The sequence below is a fragment of the Tachysurus vachellii genome, chromosome 8 (genome assembly GCF_030014155.1).
Source record: "Tachysurus vachellii isolate PV-2020 chromosome 8, HZAU_Pvac_v1, whole genome shotgun sequence".
Taxonomy (NCBI): Eukaryota; Metazoa; Chordata; class Actinopteri; order Siluriformes; family Bagridae; genus Tachysurus; species Tachysurus vachellii.
The window spans coordinates 2,150,001-2,165,465 of NC_083467.1; the positions used below are offsets into that span (position 1 = coordinate 2,150,001).

Consider the following 15,465-nt stretch of genomic DNA (forward strand, 5'->3'; position numbering starts at 1 on the left):
ACACACACATGATGTTATACACACACATGATGTTATACACACGCATGATGTTATACACACGCATGATGTTATATACACGCATGGTGTTATACACACACATGATGTTATACACACATGATGTTATACACACACATAATGTTATACACACACATGATGTTATACACACACACATAATGTTATACACACACATGATGTTATACACACACATGATGTTATACACACATGATGCTATACACACATGATGCTATACACACATGATGTTATACACACACATAATGTTATACACACACCTGATGTTATACACACACACATGATGTTATACACACGCATGAACGCGCACCGTTTAACCAGATTTTACTCCGACTTGCGGCTCGTATTAGACATAATGGCAGTAAAACGTGTATAACACCTCCAAGTCTTTTTTTTTTTAGTCTTTTGTCTTTTTCTGAATTAACATGGAATCCTGCGTGTAATTATGGATGCGATAAATAACAAATAACCACAAAAACTTTCCTCTACTGTTCAGAGCCGCAGGAGCGACATTTAAGATGATTTATTAACTCATGTGACTCTGAAACTTCTTCTAAATGTGATATTTAAAAATAAAAAGTAATGGGAGAAAAAAAAGCTGAGGAAATAATAATAATAATAATAATAATAATAATAATAATAATAATAATAATAATAATAATAATATATTATACTTGGTAAGCGCGCGCACCATAAGAGAGAAGAGTCATTATTCTGCTCTGGCCTACACACACACACACACACACACAGCCTTATGTACGGTACATTAATGCACATTAAGGCTACAACATAACTCTAGGATTCTAAAATAACTGTATTTTAATTAGGAAAAATATTAATAAGCACAACATGAAGGGATGAAGGCCTAGTGTGAGATACTGTTTAATGCAGCAATGAGAGAGAGAGAGAGAGAGAGAGAGAGAGAGAGAGAGAGAGAGAGAGAGAGAGAGAGAGACGAAAGACAGAGAGAGACGAAAGACAGAGAGAGATATTGAGAGAGACGAGAGAGCCGAGAGACAGAGAGACACGAGAGAGAGAGAGAGAGAGAGAGAGAGAGAGAGAGAGAGAGAGAGAGAGAGAGAGAGAGAGAGACACACAGACATAGAGACACACACAGACACAGACACACACAGACACAGAGACACACACAGACACACACACACACACACACACACACACAGACTTACTTGGTGTTGGTCGTGTTCCAGTAGATGGACTCCAGCACGGTGGCGTTCACCTTGCACGCGAGCACCAACACCCCAAAGTAGTAGGTCCACAGAGACTCCCCCATGACCTCTAAATCCGTCTCACAATAGTGAAAACAACAGAGAAAAATCAGCAGAATAAAAGCAGAGCCCCTGAGGAGTGTAGCCGACAATCCCAGCTCCTGATATCCTGCCTCCAGGTGCGACAGTAAAGCCCGTTACGGGTGGAGCATCCCGGCGCTGCGCCTCGCGCACTGACCCAAAGCTCAGTTTCTCATTCACAAACACGGGGATAAGGAAATAAAAGGAGTTAAAGTAAAGCTGAGTGCGTTTCAGCTGTTTCCGTCGGGCCTGTAGCGTGCAGACAGGAAGAGGACAGGTACATGATCCCGTATGGAGATGTGCTGAACCATCAACTTAATCCTCCGGTCACTTCAGCATGGGAGAAGAACACGGCCAGGGAGTAACGATCCCAAATGCACCGCACACACACACACACACACACTCTCACACACACTCAGAGAGAGAGGAGCGCGCGCGCAAAACCAGCACAAGGTATTCCGTATAGGAGAGAAGTGCGCGAGCTCCGGTACGGTAACGACGGACTGAAAACGATAACAATATAATAATGATGATAATAATGACAAATGAGTGAAAGTAAAAAAAAATAATAATAATGTAAATGAAAAACAAGGCGCAGTTAAATTAAAGTTGTCACGGGTCGCTCGAGCTTCGCAGGTCCGGAGAGAAAGTGCACGAAGACACGGAGCGCGCGCGCCTGTGCACTGTCGGTCTGTTCAAAACCGCGATGCTTCTGAGACTCCCAATATTTGGCGGAGCTCGCGCTGAGCAGGCTCCTCCCACAACGCAGCTTATTGGCCAGAGCGGCGAAAGAGATGGGGAAACGAAGCTGTCAATCAAACGGTCGCGCAGCAACGGCTCGAGCGGCGAAAACTAGGGGCTGTAGAGCAAATCAAGCGCGCGCGCGTGTGTGTGTGTGTGTGTGTGTTTCTGTGTGTATGTGTGTGTTTGTGTGTGTGTGTTTCTGTGTGTGTGTGTGTGTGTTTCTGTGTGTATGTGTGTGTGTTTCTGTGTGTGTGTGTGTGTTTCTGTGTGTGTGTGTGTGTGTGTGTGTGTGTGTGTGTGTGTATGTAAAAACCCGGTCAAAGCTTAATGTAATTAGGGACAAGACATTTTATATGTGGGATTTTTGTAAGTGCGCCATTTGAAGCGAACATCAATGCTGCGGTGAATGAGCTCTGATTTGTCCTGCAGAGTTTAGCGCTAAAGGGCATTTGTGCATTATGTGTGTGTTGGGTGTTATTCTGGGGAACACACACTCTCCAGCTTCAGCGTGCTAATCAGCAGAACTGAAATGTACAGATTTGGGTTCGAGTGTTAATCATCAGATGGACAACAGCGCCGACTAGCGGTGAGTCCCACAGTGCCGGAGGAAGGAAGTGAGGACTTCACCCAGTGTTTTCGCTGTAATGTGAGTAATAAAACCTGGGAGAGTTAAAAAAAAAAAAAAAAAAAACTGTGAGAAAGGCAATAAAACAACCACATTCTTTTTTAATTTAGAGAGTAAACCAGAGTAGGATCTGTTTTTATTATAGACTCATCTATAAACTTTCTTCATCTTCTTTTACTACTACTACTACTATTATTATTATTATTATTATTATTATTATTATTATTATTATTATTGTTGTTGTTGTTGTTGTTGTTATTATTGCTGTTGTTGTTGTTATCATTATAACCATTATTATTATTAGTAGTAGTAGTAGTAGTATTGTTGTTGTTATTGTTGCTGTTATTATTACTTTTTCATTTATTATTATTATTGATGTTGTTAATACTAATTTATTATTATTTATTATCATCACTATTATTATTACTTTTATTATTACTATTATATTAGTATTATTACTATTATTATTATTATTATTATTTTATCATTACATTAAGTGTAATGTCCATGTTGGTGCCCTTCCTTAAGCCCCCGTGTGTATTTGCTTTAATAGGTGTGTATCACCAAAAGGTCTGATCATCTGCAAACTGCCACAGATTCCGCAGTGAGGAGATAATTAAAGGCCGAATACACACACACACACAGAGAGAGAGAGAGAGAGAGAGAGAGAGAGAGAGAGAGAGAGAGAGAGAGAGAGAGAGAGAGATATTTGTGTGTGAAGTGCCGCCGCTGTGTGTATTATCTTAATTCAGGTAGGCGGTCGTTTATTAAAGTGTGGTGTGAAAGCCGGGTGTAATTATTATGCGTGTTTAGTGGCCAGGTGTTAATTTTACCGTCTTCACTGATGTCCTCATGTCTGTAAAGCTAAGATTAAAGTTCTCACTCTAAGAAGACGGAGGTGAATAAGGACAGGATGAAGGGGTCAGAAGACAGGAGGAAACCATGAGCTCCAATTGTCCCTAAAATAAACCAGATAATTCACTCCAAACACTGCAGAGTTTATAAGTGCGTCAGAACAACAAAACACACTTTTACACTACTGTAACACAGGCAGTTGTCCATGGGGAGTAAATGTGTAAGTATGAAGTATGATCCAAGATCCAACTCATATATACACAGTAATATATACACGCACTGATATAACAACACTGATATATACACACTAATATATACACACTAATATATACACGCACTGATATAACAACACTGATATATACAGACTAATATATACACACACTGATATATACTGTACACACTAATATATACACACACTGATATAAAAACACTGATATAAAAAACTAATATATACACACTAATATATACACACTAATATAAAAACACTAATATATACACACACTGATATAAAAACACTAATATATACACACACTGATATAAAAACACTAATATATACACACTAATATATACACACACTGATATATACTGTACACACTAATATATACACACACTGATATAAAAACACTAATATATACACACACTGATATAAAAACACTAATATATACACACTAATATATACACACACTGATATATACTGTACACACTAATATATACACACACTGATATAAAAACACTAATATATACACACACTGATATAAAAACACTAATATATACACACTAATATATACACACACTGATATATACTGTACACACTAATATATACACACACTGATATAAAAACACTGATATAAAAACACTAATATATACACACTAATATATACACACACTAATATAAAAACACTAATAAATAAACACTAATATAAACACACTAATAAACAAACACTAATATATACACATTAATATAAACACACTAATATCTAAACACTAATATAAACACACTATTACACACAAATATAAACACACTAATATAAACACACTAATATTACACACAAATATAAACACACTGATATATGTATATATACACACTGATATAAACACACGTCCTTTTCACATTGTACATTTTTCCATAAGCTGCAGGTTTTATTCTCAGAGACGTTCAGCACCGTTTGCATGAGATATCTTTATACCATCAATGAGGAATTTGAACTAGATGTTTTCTTACATGGGCAGCAGCTCGTAAACTCTTTAGAGACTTTAGTAGAGTTACAGAGAGAGGCGGTGATGTAGAGGAGACCATCTGAACACCACATCTCTCTATTCTCCATTCTTTCAAAAACAAATAACAAAAACGTGTAAGATTATTAAGATTATTTCTCCATTAAACTTTTATCTGATTTCTGATGAAAGCAGCTTTTTGGGGGATTTCAAGGGGAATTTCTGGGGTTATAATAAAGATGTCAACTGAGAATTGTCTTTAATCCTAAAATAGGTTTTTTTTTAATATTCAGGTTTTTGAATAATTTATTCAAATGAAGTATTTTTTAATGAATGTAAGTGTATTAGAAATGTATTATAGTAATTGATATTTGATTTATTGTACTGTATTAGAATTGTATTGCAGTAAGTGGTATTTTATTACTGTACATTTATTACAACTGCATTACTGTAGCTATATTTTTATTGCAAAAACTGTCAATGCAGTCATTTCTAAAGTGTTAAATAAAGTGTGTGCTAATAAAGTCAATGCATTAAAACAAACAACTCCATCGTTTTAACTCTATATTTAGAACTAAACGAAACTAACATTGTAGCTTAGATTTTCTGATCTTTTCTAGTGAGCTTCACCTGTTCCTCAAATGTCCATCAGATTGCTGATGAGTACAAAGACAAATGCAAGTAAAGGTTAAATGTTTCAGATCCTAAATTTTCACCTGTTAAATGCTCAGTGATGTCTAACACAAAATTGTGTGATGGTGATCGGAGATACGTTTTTTTTTTTTTTTGGAACTGCACCATAGAAACGAACACAAATAAATCGTATCAGTCTCCAGACCAACTTCACAAGAAGACGGATTTTATCTATCTATAACAAAGACACGAATTTTAGACAATCCGAATGTAGGAAAAATCAAGCGTAAATCTGTGCGTATTTAAAGTTTCCATACTGACACCAACGCCTCCAAATGTGATTTTTCAGGCGGTTGAGAAACACTAAATAAAAATATCCTACACTTTTAATGTCTATTTTATAGCCTTGAGTAAAAAAAATAAAAATATTGAGATGTAGCTCATTTGATGTGATGTGATGACCATGATGGGGCTTCGGCGCGCTCCCGGGGTTTGGGTTACTGCTGTGTTGGCGCAACTGCGCGCCCCCGTTAGGATCTAGATTCGCGCATGGGTCAGACTTCACTCCGGGATCAAATACATACAGAAAAACATGTTAGTGCCCTTTTTATAAACTTCTTTACACTCCGAATGAGCTGAGAAGTTCAAAGCTCCATGCGTCATTTAACATCTGTACCGCTGGACGCAGGGAGCGGCTCGTACCAGTGCGCGCGGATTAACACGTTCATTATTCACGGCTTGACCGAACACGTTTTTTTTTAGGAGACCTGTGCGTGTCTCCATCCGTCACTGGAACAGCTCTTCGGGGGTGTCATTGTTAATTAATGATCATCTGTGAGACCAGAGATAACACCAAACAACTTCAAGCTCTGTCGGGTCCTTCAAAGAGTCCCATCACGTGTGATATTCAGTCTCCAGCGAGGGCAATGAATTAACACTGAAGTGATCGAGTGCGTATTCCGAGTGTAAATCTCGAGCAATACACAAACTGGACAGGATGTGAGCTCTGAATACACGAAGTACACAAGCAAGATCACTACCATTGTGTAAACTGTGAAATCGGTCATTTTGGTGGAGAAATCCACATCCATCCTGAACACATATATAGTATAGTACACACAGGAGCTGCAGAGAACTGGGTGATAAAAATATACACCAATATCATAATATATTAGGACACATCACAGGTAGTGTGAGAAGTTTCCTTTTTTTTTTTTTTTTTTACAGTAAATTTACAAACTCAGAATATTTTGCTGTTAAAATTGTGCATGAATTTTTTTCAAATGATTGGAAATTTTTTTTCTTTTCAGTTTAAAGTATTTATTAATTTAAACACACACACAGAAGGGTATTGGTTTTGTATGTAACCGGGTTGTCATTTAAAAGATGCACCACTTTTGTTCATCAGTTTATACATGGTGATATTTATGTTTTGTAGAAATTCATTTGAGCATAAACTTTTTTGTACTCCGCCCCTTCTCTCGGTCGCAGCCTGACTTTTGAGAACCTGCTACACGAATATAACGACCGTTCGTTAGTAACACGGCCTATAAAAGGAAGAACACAACTTTACGTATTGTACTTTACGTGATATTCTGTCACCGAGATCCCGGGCACCACACAGACCAGAACGCTGCCTCGGAGCAGAACTCTTATTGATTACTGATGGAGTGTGAGGAGGAATTCCAAGAAATTTTACAAAAGTTATTCTGACTTTTGTCTAAAACAGCTTAGCGCTTAGCAACGGACTCTAAACAAAAGACAGAAGATTAGAATTCCGTGTCCGAAGAGAAAGAGAAGACGACAGGTGAATCTGACACGGCAACCTATTTGCAGAATTTATTAATGAACGACTCAGCTCCAATTTACAAGACAGAAGGAAATTGTCCACAATTTAAGCTAGCTCCTAACATACATACATACACACACACACACACACACCCTAACCGACCTTACCTGCATCTCCTGATTTCCTTGTACGAACAGTAGACATTTGCATAACCCTCATACGAACTGTCTAAACAAATCCGAATCAGCAGTCAGCACACGTCTCTTCCACTGTTTTGTCAGATCTTACAAATGCACCGAATCAAAAAAGACATACTGCAATTAATAGGACTTGCAGAGCGCAGTGGAGTGGAGGCGCAATGGGTCATTCCGAATCTCACCATGGTTTATGTTCACACACACAAAAAAAATAATAATAACAACTGACCCCATACTACATACATACTGGTCATGTTACATTTCTTATGACCCTCACACCATTTACATCCTGATGTATCTTTACCCCCGTCACACAAATGGATGGCTTCAAGATGTGGACAAAGAACGTGTGCTCGAGTCTTCAAAAATCATCGGACCACAAATCTCACACACACACACGCGCGCGCGCGCGCACGCGCACGCACACACACACATATCATTGCTTTTGCGATCCAGTAAAAACAAAATGGATTTCCCCGTACTTGGAGAAAAGGAAGCATCCTATACACACAGCACTGTCAAAACATAAAAGCCGCTAAAACTGAAAGTCCGTGGAAGTGGCAGCAAAAGTCCAGCCTTGAGTCAGGGAGAAATTGGTGAATTTGTGAAACGTTTCCCCAACTGGAGGTTTGTGAAGTTTGGTCGAACCCAGAGGAGAGAGACGGAGGGCAGAAGTCGTCGCTCTTTGAAAAAAAAGTCTGGAGATTCGCTTCAACATGAAGTTATCTTCCAGAGAGAGAGAGAGGGAGAGAGAGGGAAAGAGAGAGAGAAAGACAGAGAGACACGAGGAACCGAAGTGAGGGCTGTAGTACATGATCAGTCTGTGGCTTTGAGCGTGAAGGAGAGGCGAGGTCGGGACTTGCCCTTCCCCAGGATGATCTTCTGCTCTTCCTTCTGCTGTCTCTGTCTCTCCTGCTCCAGCTTCATTCGCTCCTCATGGATCTTTCGCTGTTCCTCAACTATGCGCAGCTGATCCTCAGCCTAGCAAACACACACACACACACAGAGCTAAACACACTTGTACAGTGGAAACAGAGTGACAAAACCAGTTTACGTTAAACGGCAGATGGTTTTACCTAAACCGAGATGGGACACATTCCAAGCACATAGCTGAGAAGTCAAGAGCAGTACATAAGTATTAAACTCACGTCTCTAGACGACACACAAATCCTTCACTTCTTACACTTACCTCCCTCAAAATATTAACCTTCCAAATATCCCTAGTGTATATGTGTGTATATATATATTAAACCTTTAGATCAAGCGCTATAGAATTGCTGATTTTAGGATCGCCGTATTAAAAGAACGGAGACGTTTCCGTATTCTGCGATCTCCGCATGGTTTTAGATCTTTAACTGGAGTCTGCAGGCTGGCCGTTTAATCGTACGTCTTATCTTAAGAACCGCACAGCAGAGCGCAACGAGCAAACTTCTGTGCTCCGTCACGGTTCCGATATCGCGTGCTCGAGTAACGTCGTCGGGGATCAAGTGATTCGACGTGAAACGTATAGATAAAATGCTTTTGGAGGGAAAAAAAAGGTCTCAGTTGTCCAGGTTTGTGGGAATTAAAAAAATAAAATAATTAGAATTAACAAATTTAATCTAGTCATATATAAAAAAAATATATATATATATAATATGAATTAAATCATATTAGAAAATTAATAATAATAATAATAAATAATAATAAATCCATGACATTCTATTCACAGATAAATCTTGTTTGAATAAAAGTATAATTATAATTTAAGTCATATGAGATTTTGTGCATTTATTATTATTATTATCATCATCATCATTTCATTTTATTTCATTTATATTCCCACTCCCTTATTTTATTTTGTGTGTCTGTGTGCGAGTGTGTTACACATACCAGCTTAGCCTGTGCTTCAGCGATCTTTCTGTTGTTCTCTTCCAAAATTTTTTCCAGCTCCTCCCGTTTGGATTTTTCTTCCTCCTACAGGGGTGACACGGTGACATGTTAGGCCAAGCAAAGCGATTCCCTGAAAGCAAACCTCCATCCATCCAGCATCACGTGCAAACACTCCTACACACGCTCCACTCGATCCATACACAAGTGCCAACCAGATACGCTCACAGCACAAACGCTTTCATCCTCTCTCCCCCTCTCACACACACACACACACACGTTCAGCACATTTCAGCAAAACGGTAGAATCTTAAGGAAAAAATGCATAGAATTAACCCCCGTGTATCTCTCCCTTTGCGCCGTAGCTCAAAAACCCTCCCGTCGCTGACTTCAATCACACGTTTAAGATCCCACAAAGTCTTACTCAAACATTCAGAGACACATTCATGAACACGCATACAGAACAAACACGGACTAATGAAGAGTCTTGTTTGAAGATGATAAAAAAAAAAATAAAAAAAAATCAATCAGGACTGTTTATTTATTTAGATATATTGAGATATATCTTTTTTTTTTTTTAATTTTCTAAACTAGCACCATCCATAAGCAAGACATTTTTTGGAAGAAATAAAAAAAAGACTGAGTAAATAAGACAAAGGAGAGATTGAATAGTAGTAGCTCACCAATGCTTGTATACCTACGCTTTTTTCCTTTGACTGTGCACTGTACCTACACAACTGCTGATTAAAGGGTGTATTTACTGCCTGGTCCCGCGTGTGTCCCGTCCTGGACAGCGCTGCGCTTCCCCTTTAAAATCTCTGCTCTGAGCCGCTAGCACGAGCTAGTGCTCTTACACAGCAACACCACATGCAGTATATCACATTGCAGTAAAGTCAAAGTGATGGTGTGTTGGACAGGAGAGTGAAGAATGGAAGTAAAACACATTACCATGTGTGGACATGAACAATCGCGGGACGTCAGGCTTTTACTGTTAAAAGGGTGTTAACAACTGCAGGAACACAAAAATGCGATCATTCGTTACATGAAATATCTGTTTGTAAGTGTAGAAACTGAGTGGAGAGGCTACAGAGAGAGTGAGTGTGTGTGTGTGTGTGTGTGTGTGTACTACGTGACCTCTTGTTGTACATGTGTGTGTGCGTGTGTGTGTGTACGAAAACCAGCTTCCTGAGGAAAAGCAAGTCGTGAAGACACAGAAGTACATTTACAATACTGCACTTTTAACAATGAATAAAGTAAGTGAAAGAAAAATATGGGGTTAGGAGACAGTAAATTATTAAATTAAAAAAAAAAAAAAAAACAGGAATATATAAAAGATAGACAGGAAAACGTGAGAATGTGTATTTACTCTCCAGAGATTAAGTTTTGGAAGAAAATGAAAGAAAAAAAAAAGTTTTGCTATTTTGCTTCAGTGATTTATTCCTACACTTAAAAAAAAAAAAAAAAAAAAGTGCAACGCTGGCAAACAAAGCAAGATCATGTGGTAAATAGAGCATGTTGGTATGTATGAGCCCTGAGTCTAACCGGTCTGAATTGGACTGGGCAGCAGAAGGGCACATATCTAACCCCGTTAGCGCTGACCCACAGGACCGGGGGGTGTTTCAGTGGCTTGGATTGGGAGGAGAATTAGTGTCAGGATTAACGACTCGATATAAAAAAAAAACCTGCTTTTGTTAGATAGATCTAGATGCCAAAACACATTTATGTTACGTATTCGCTTAAAATATTATTTCCGTTTGTTTACGAGTTTTACGACGAACGAACGGATCGTTTAAAAATAATAACGTGTCAGAAAAAATACATGAAAGCATATTCAAGAACAAAGACAAAGCCTACCCAAAATCTGTGTTCTTTTCATTTTTGTTTTTTTTTTATTTATTGAAAACAGGAGAAGTACATTGACAAAAAAAAGAGAGCAAAGGCATCAAGAGTGAAGACCAGGAAGGTGGAAAAGAGGGACAAAGGAAAAGAAATGATTAACATCTCGCGGCCGTGACACAACCTTTGCATTGCACATCCTCAAGCACGCCCAGCATGATCTGCTCCACTTCTACAGTAATTTCTCTCGTCACGTTCTCCCGACTGTCTAAAGACACGAACTCGTGTTGCTAGAGACGATAAGCCAACACCGTGTACGTCTTCTGTTTTAAACATATGCAAGTTCTGGACTTCTTGCTCACAACAACTAGATGTATGGCTTATTTAGTATGATATTTAAATCTACTGATCTATGCTGATGAACCTATTCTCAAGTTCTCCCTGTGCCCTCTCTTGAGTTGGTGCATGTCGGGTTGTGCCACGGCGGCGGGTGACATGGCCGTTCCAAACGACCGAGCGTTACCTCACGGGCTTTCTGTGCGCTCAACTCGGCCTGCCTCTGTCTCTCGAGCTCTTGTAGAAGCTGTGCCTCCATGATGCGTTTGGCCTCCTCGACACGCCGTAGCACCTCGCGCTCGATCTCGTCGCGCCGCTTCTCCAGCTCTTCTTCCACACGCCGTGCCACCAGCTCCTCCACTCTCCGTGCAGTCTCTTCCTCGATCAGACGTTCCTCGATCTCCTGCTGACGGCTGAAGCGACACACACACACACACACACGTGTGTTGATAAATACACTATTTTTCTGAGTACATCTTCCTTTCTTGGAACTGTCTAAATGACACATAAACTAACATTTTTTTTATTTAATCGTTATTCTAAATTAAATGGACACGTGCTGCTGCCAGCTGTCTTTTTCCCCAGTCATACTGCCTAAGAAGCTTTGACACATTCAAGGATTATTTATATATTTAAAAAAAGGCTAAAATTCGATTTCTGGACACGTCCCAGGGGAAAATAAGACTGCAGACCGTATACAGTGTCCCATTTCCTAGTTTTATTGACATGCACGGAACACAGGTCACACGAGCCATGCCCCAGGGTCAGAGTCACTCCAGACCAAACACGGACAGAGTGTTTTTAAGATTCAGATGGTCTAGCCTAAAGCCAGCCCTAAAGTCTTAATGCACCAGGCTTTACACTTTAACCGCCTGTCTCACATCCTGTTCCTTATTAGATTCTGCATCTTTGTTTCTTGGCTGCTGGCCTTCTTCAGGACACATTAGCTGTGCTCAAAAACAAAGAAGAACCCTAAACGTATTAAGATAAGGGTTCAGAACGTGTCTCGACTCACACCGACAACTAATTAGGTTACGATGTGTGACATCTGTGAAGCAATCCAGTAAATAAGTAGTGATTAAATTGATTGCTTTCTATTATATTAGATTAAATCTAAAAGGGGACGCAAGGGCGCTGGCGTGTTGGTAGACTTTCTGTTACTGTTGAAGAAAATTCAGCGGTTAGTCAAGTTTCTCATATAATTTTATAAATCTCTAGTCTTTATAGTCACCTGCTATCACAGTGGTTCTCAGAGCAGCGTCCGGGGCCCTGCACGGGTCTGTGAAGCATATCAGCGGGTACGTCATCGCGTTTTGTTAATGTGACCAAAATGTTAACCCTCAAATATCAAAATTATTCACATTACACTTGAAAACTATACACTACAGGACCTTTATTGTACTTTACACTAACAGCACCTACAAGATGCACTTCCTTCCTCAGAGGGAATAAATACTTTTATTTGAAGGAAGTGCATCTTGCAAGTTATAATCAAAACCCTTAATTAGGTCTAATTATCACATCAAATCAATCAGTAATTAGACTCAGATTGTATCGAAAACAAGTTTTTAAGATGAATTTAGAAACCCTGCACTAAAGAACTGCCATCACCAGGGTTCTATATATAAACCCCGCCCCTTGCCTTACTGACACATCTTCTGTCCAATCAGCGGCTTGGTTATTAGAATAATCAAGCCAATCAGGCGCAGAGAGAAAGCTGTACCTAATACGGGTGGGGTTTTGGTAATAACGCAGCCTAATAACAGTTAGCATTAGCATGTGCTACAAAAGTCCCCTTGTTATTGTCCAAGCGACTGAAACCATATGCTAACGCGTTAGCATGTCTCATGTCTCACACACACACTTACATCTTCCTCTGTCTCTCCATCTCAGCCTTTTTCTCCTCCTCTTCCTTCCTCTGCTTCTCCTCAGCAGCGGTGCGTTTGCTCAGCGTGCGGCCGAACATGTCGACTCTGTCGACCGGCGACGTTGCTCTGGGCCGCTCTCTGTTCGACCGGGACCTGGAACGCGACTCCCGGCGGCGGTTCCGCTTGGCTTCCCGGGACCGGGAGCGTTTCTTGCGGCTCTCGTGGTCTTTGGACCGGGACCTGGAGCGGCTGCCGCGCTTCTTGCTGTGCTTGCTGCCGCTTTTCGAGTGCTTTGACCGGGACGAGCTGCGGCTCCTCGAGCGCCCCATTTCCGCGGTGGTTAAACAAACGTTATCAAATAAACCGCCGGCGAACTGCAGATAGAAATAAGACAAAGATAACGCAAACTCTCCCTTTTCGCTACGTCTAGCAAACGTGATATTTACAAATAAAACGGCGCTATGTTGTTATTTTCCATCTACTCTTAAGTTAGCAATTTCAAGCAAATATGGCGACTGCACTATGTGGACGAGTTTCCCAGAATCCCTTGCGGCTCGGGTTTTCTCGGCTTTCTTCGTGTTCTATGTCGACGAAGGGGGGAGGGGTGAGAAAGGAGGAGGAGGGAGGGTGTGTGTTTGTGTGTGTGAGAACCTGTGCACTCTTAAGCAACCCTGGTTTATTTAGTTATGGTGTAAAAAATGTTAATTAATTCACAAAGGAAAATATTTTACACTTGTAACAGTGATCCATTCTTACTGCACTACACTTGTAACAACAGTGATCCATCCTTACTGCACTACACTTGTAACAACAGTGATCCATCCTTACTGCACTACACTTGTAACAGTGATCCATCCTTACTGCACTACACTTGTAACAACAGTGATCCATCCTTACTGCACTACACTTGTAACAGTGATCCATCCTTACTGCACTACACTTGTAACAACAGTGATCCATCCTTACTGCACTACACTTGTGATCCATCTTTACTGCACTACACTTGTAACAGTGATCCATCCTTACTGCACTACACTAGTGATCCATCTTTACTGCACTACACTAGTGATCCATCCTTACTGCACTACACTTGTAACAGTGATCCATCCTTACTGCACTACACTTGTGATCCATCTTTACTGCACTACACTTGTAACAGTGATCCATCCTTACTGCACTACACTTAAAACAGTGATCCATCCTTTCTGCACTACACTTCTACCAGTGATCCATCCTTACTGCACTACATTTGTAACAGTGATCCATCCTTACTGCACTACACTTGTGATCCATCCTTACTGCACTACACTTGTAATAGTGATCCATCCTTACTGCACTACACTTCTACCAGTGATCCATCCTTACTGCACTACACTTGTAACAGTGATCCATCCTTACTGCACTACACTTGTGATCCATCTTTACTGCACTACACTTGTAACAGTGATCCATCCTTACTGCACTACACTTCTACCAGTGATCCATCCTTACTGCACTACATTTGTAACAGTGATCCATCCTTACTGCACTACACTTGTGATCCATCCTTACTGCACTACACTTGTAACAGTGATCCATCCTTTCTGCACTACACTTGTAACAGTGATCCATCCTTACTGCACTACACTTCTAACAGTGATCCATCCTTACTGCATTACATTTGTAACAGTGATCCATCCTTACTGCACTACACTTGTGATCCATCCTTACTGCACTACACTTGTAACAGTGATCCATCCTTTCTGCACTACACTTGTAACAGTGATCCATCCTTACTGCACTACACTTCTAACAGTGATCCATCCTTACTGCATTACACTTGTAACAGTGATCCATCCTTACTGCACTACACTTGTAACAGTGATCCATCCTTACTGCACTACACTTGTAATAGTGATCCATCCTTACTGCACTACACTTGTAACAGTGATCCATCCTTACTGCACTACACTTTTAATAGTGATCCATCCTTACTGCACTACATTTGTAACAGTGATCCATCCTTACTGCACTACACTTGTAATAGTGATCCATCCTTACTGCACTACACTTGTAACAGTGATCCATCCTTACTGCACTACACTTGTAACAGTGATCCATCCTTACTGCACTACACTTGTAACAGTGATCCATCCTTACTGCACTACACTTTTAATAGTGA

The 15,465-nt window shown here is 40.0% G+C and overlaps 2 protein-coding genes across 4 annotated transcripts in view; both read right to left on the minus strand.

Annotated features, from left to right (window-relative positions):
• efnb2a (ephrin-B2a) overlaps positions 1–2,045 on the minus strand; it is an 18,698-nt gene extending 16,653 nt beyond the window's left edge. The window contains exon 1 of the mRNA XM_060875708.1: positions 1,218–2,045. Coding sequence (XP_060731691.1) covers positions 1,218–1,321 — 104 coding nt within the window. The 5' untranslated portion in view covers positions 1,322–2,045. The remainder of the gene's footprint in view (positions 1–1,217) is intronic.
• Positions 2,046–7,217: 5,172 nt separating this feature from the next.
• arglu1a (arginine and glutamate rich 1a) lies at positions 7,218–13,871 on the minus strand. 3 transcript variants are annotated; one of them, XM_060875709.1, is made up of 5 exons: positions 13,305–13,871; positions 12,668–12,715; positions 11,624–11,849; positions 9,268–9,351; positions 7,218–8,376 (listed from the first exon to the last, which is right to left on the minus strand). In XM_060875709.1, the coding sequence occupies exons 1-5, from the start codon at positions 13,631–13,633 to the stop codon at positions 8,212–8,214; spliced, it is 852 nt and encodes a 283-aa protein (XP_060731692.1). In that variant the 5' UTR covers positions 13,634–13,871; the 3' UTR covers positions 7,218–8,211. The 3 variants fall into 3 exon arrangements, 2 of the variants coding, with proteins under 2 accessions (XP_060731692.1, XP_060731693.1); XR_009648933.1 differs by having other exon boundaries at positions 8,306–8,376; positions 9,966–11,849; XM_060875710.1 differs by lacking the exon at positions 12,668–12,715 and having other exon boundaries at positions 13,305–13,870.
• Positions 13,872–15,465: the final 1,594 nt, after the last annotated feature.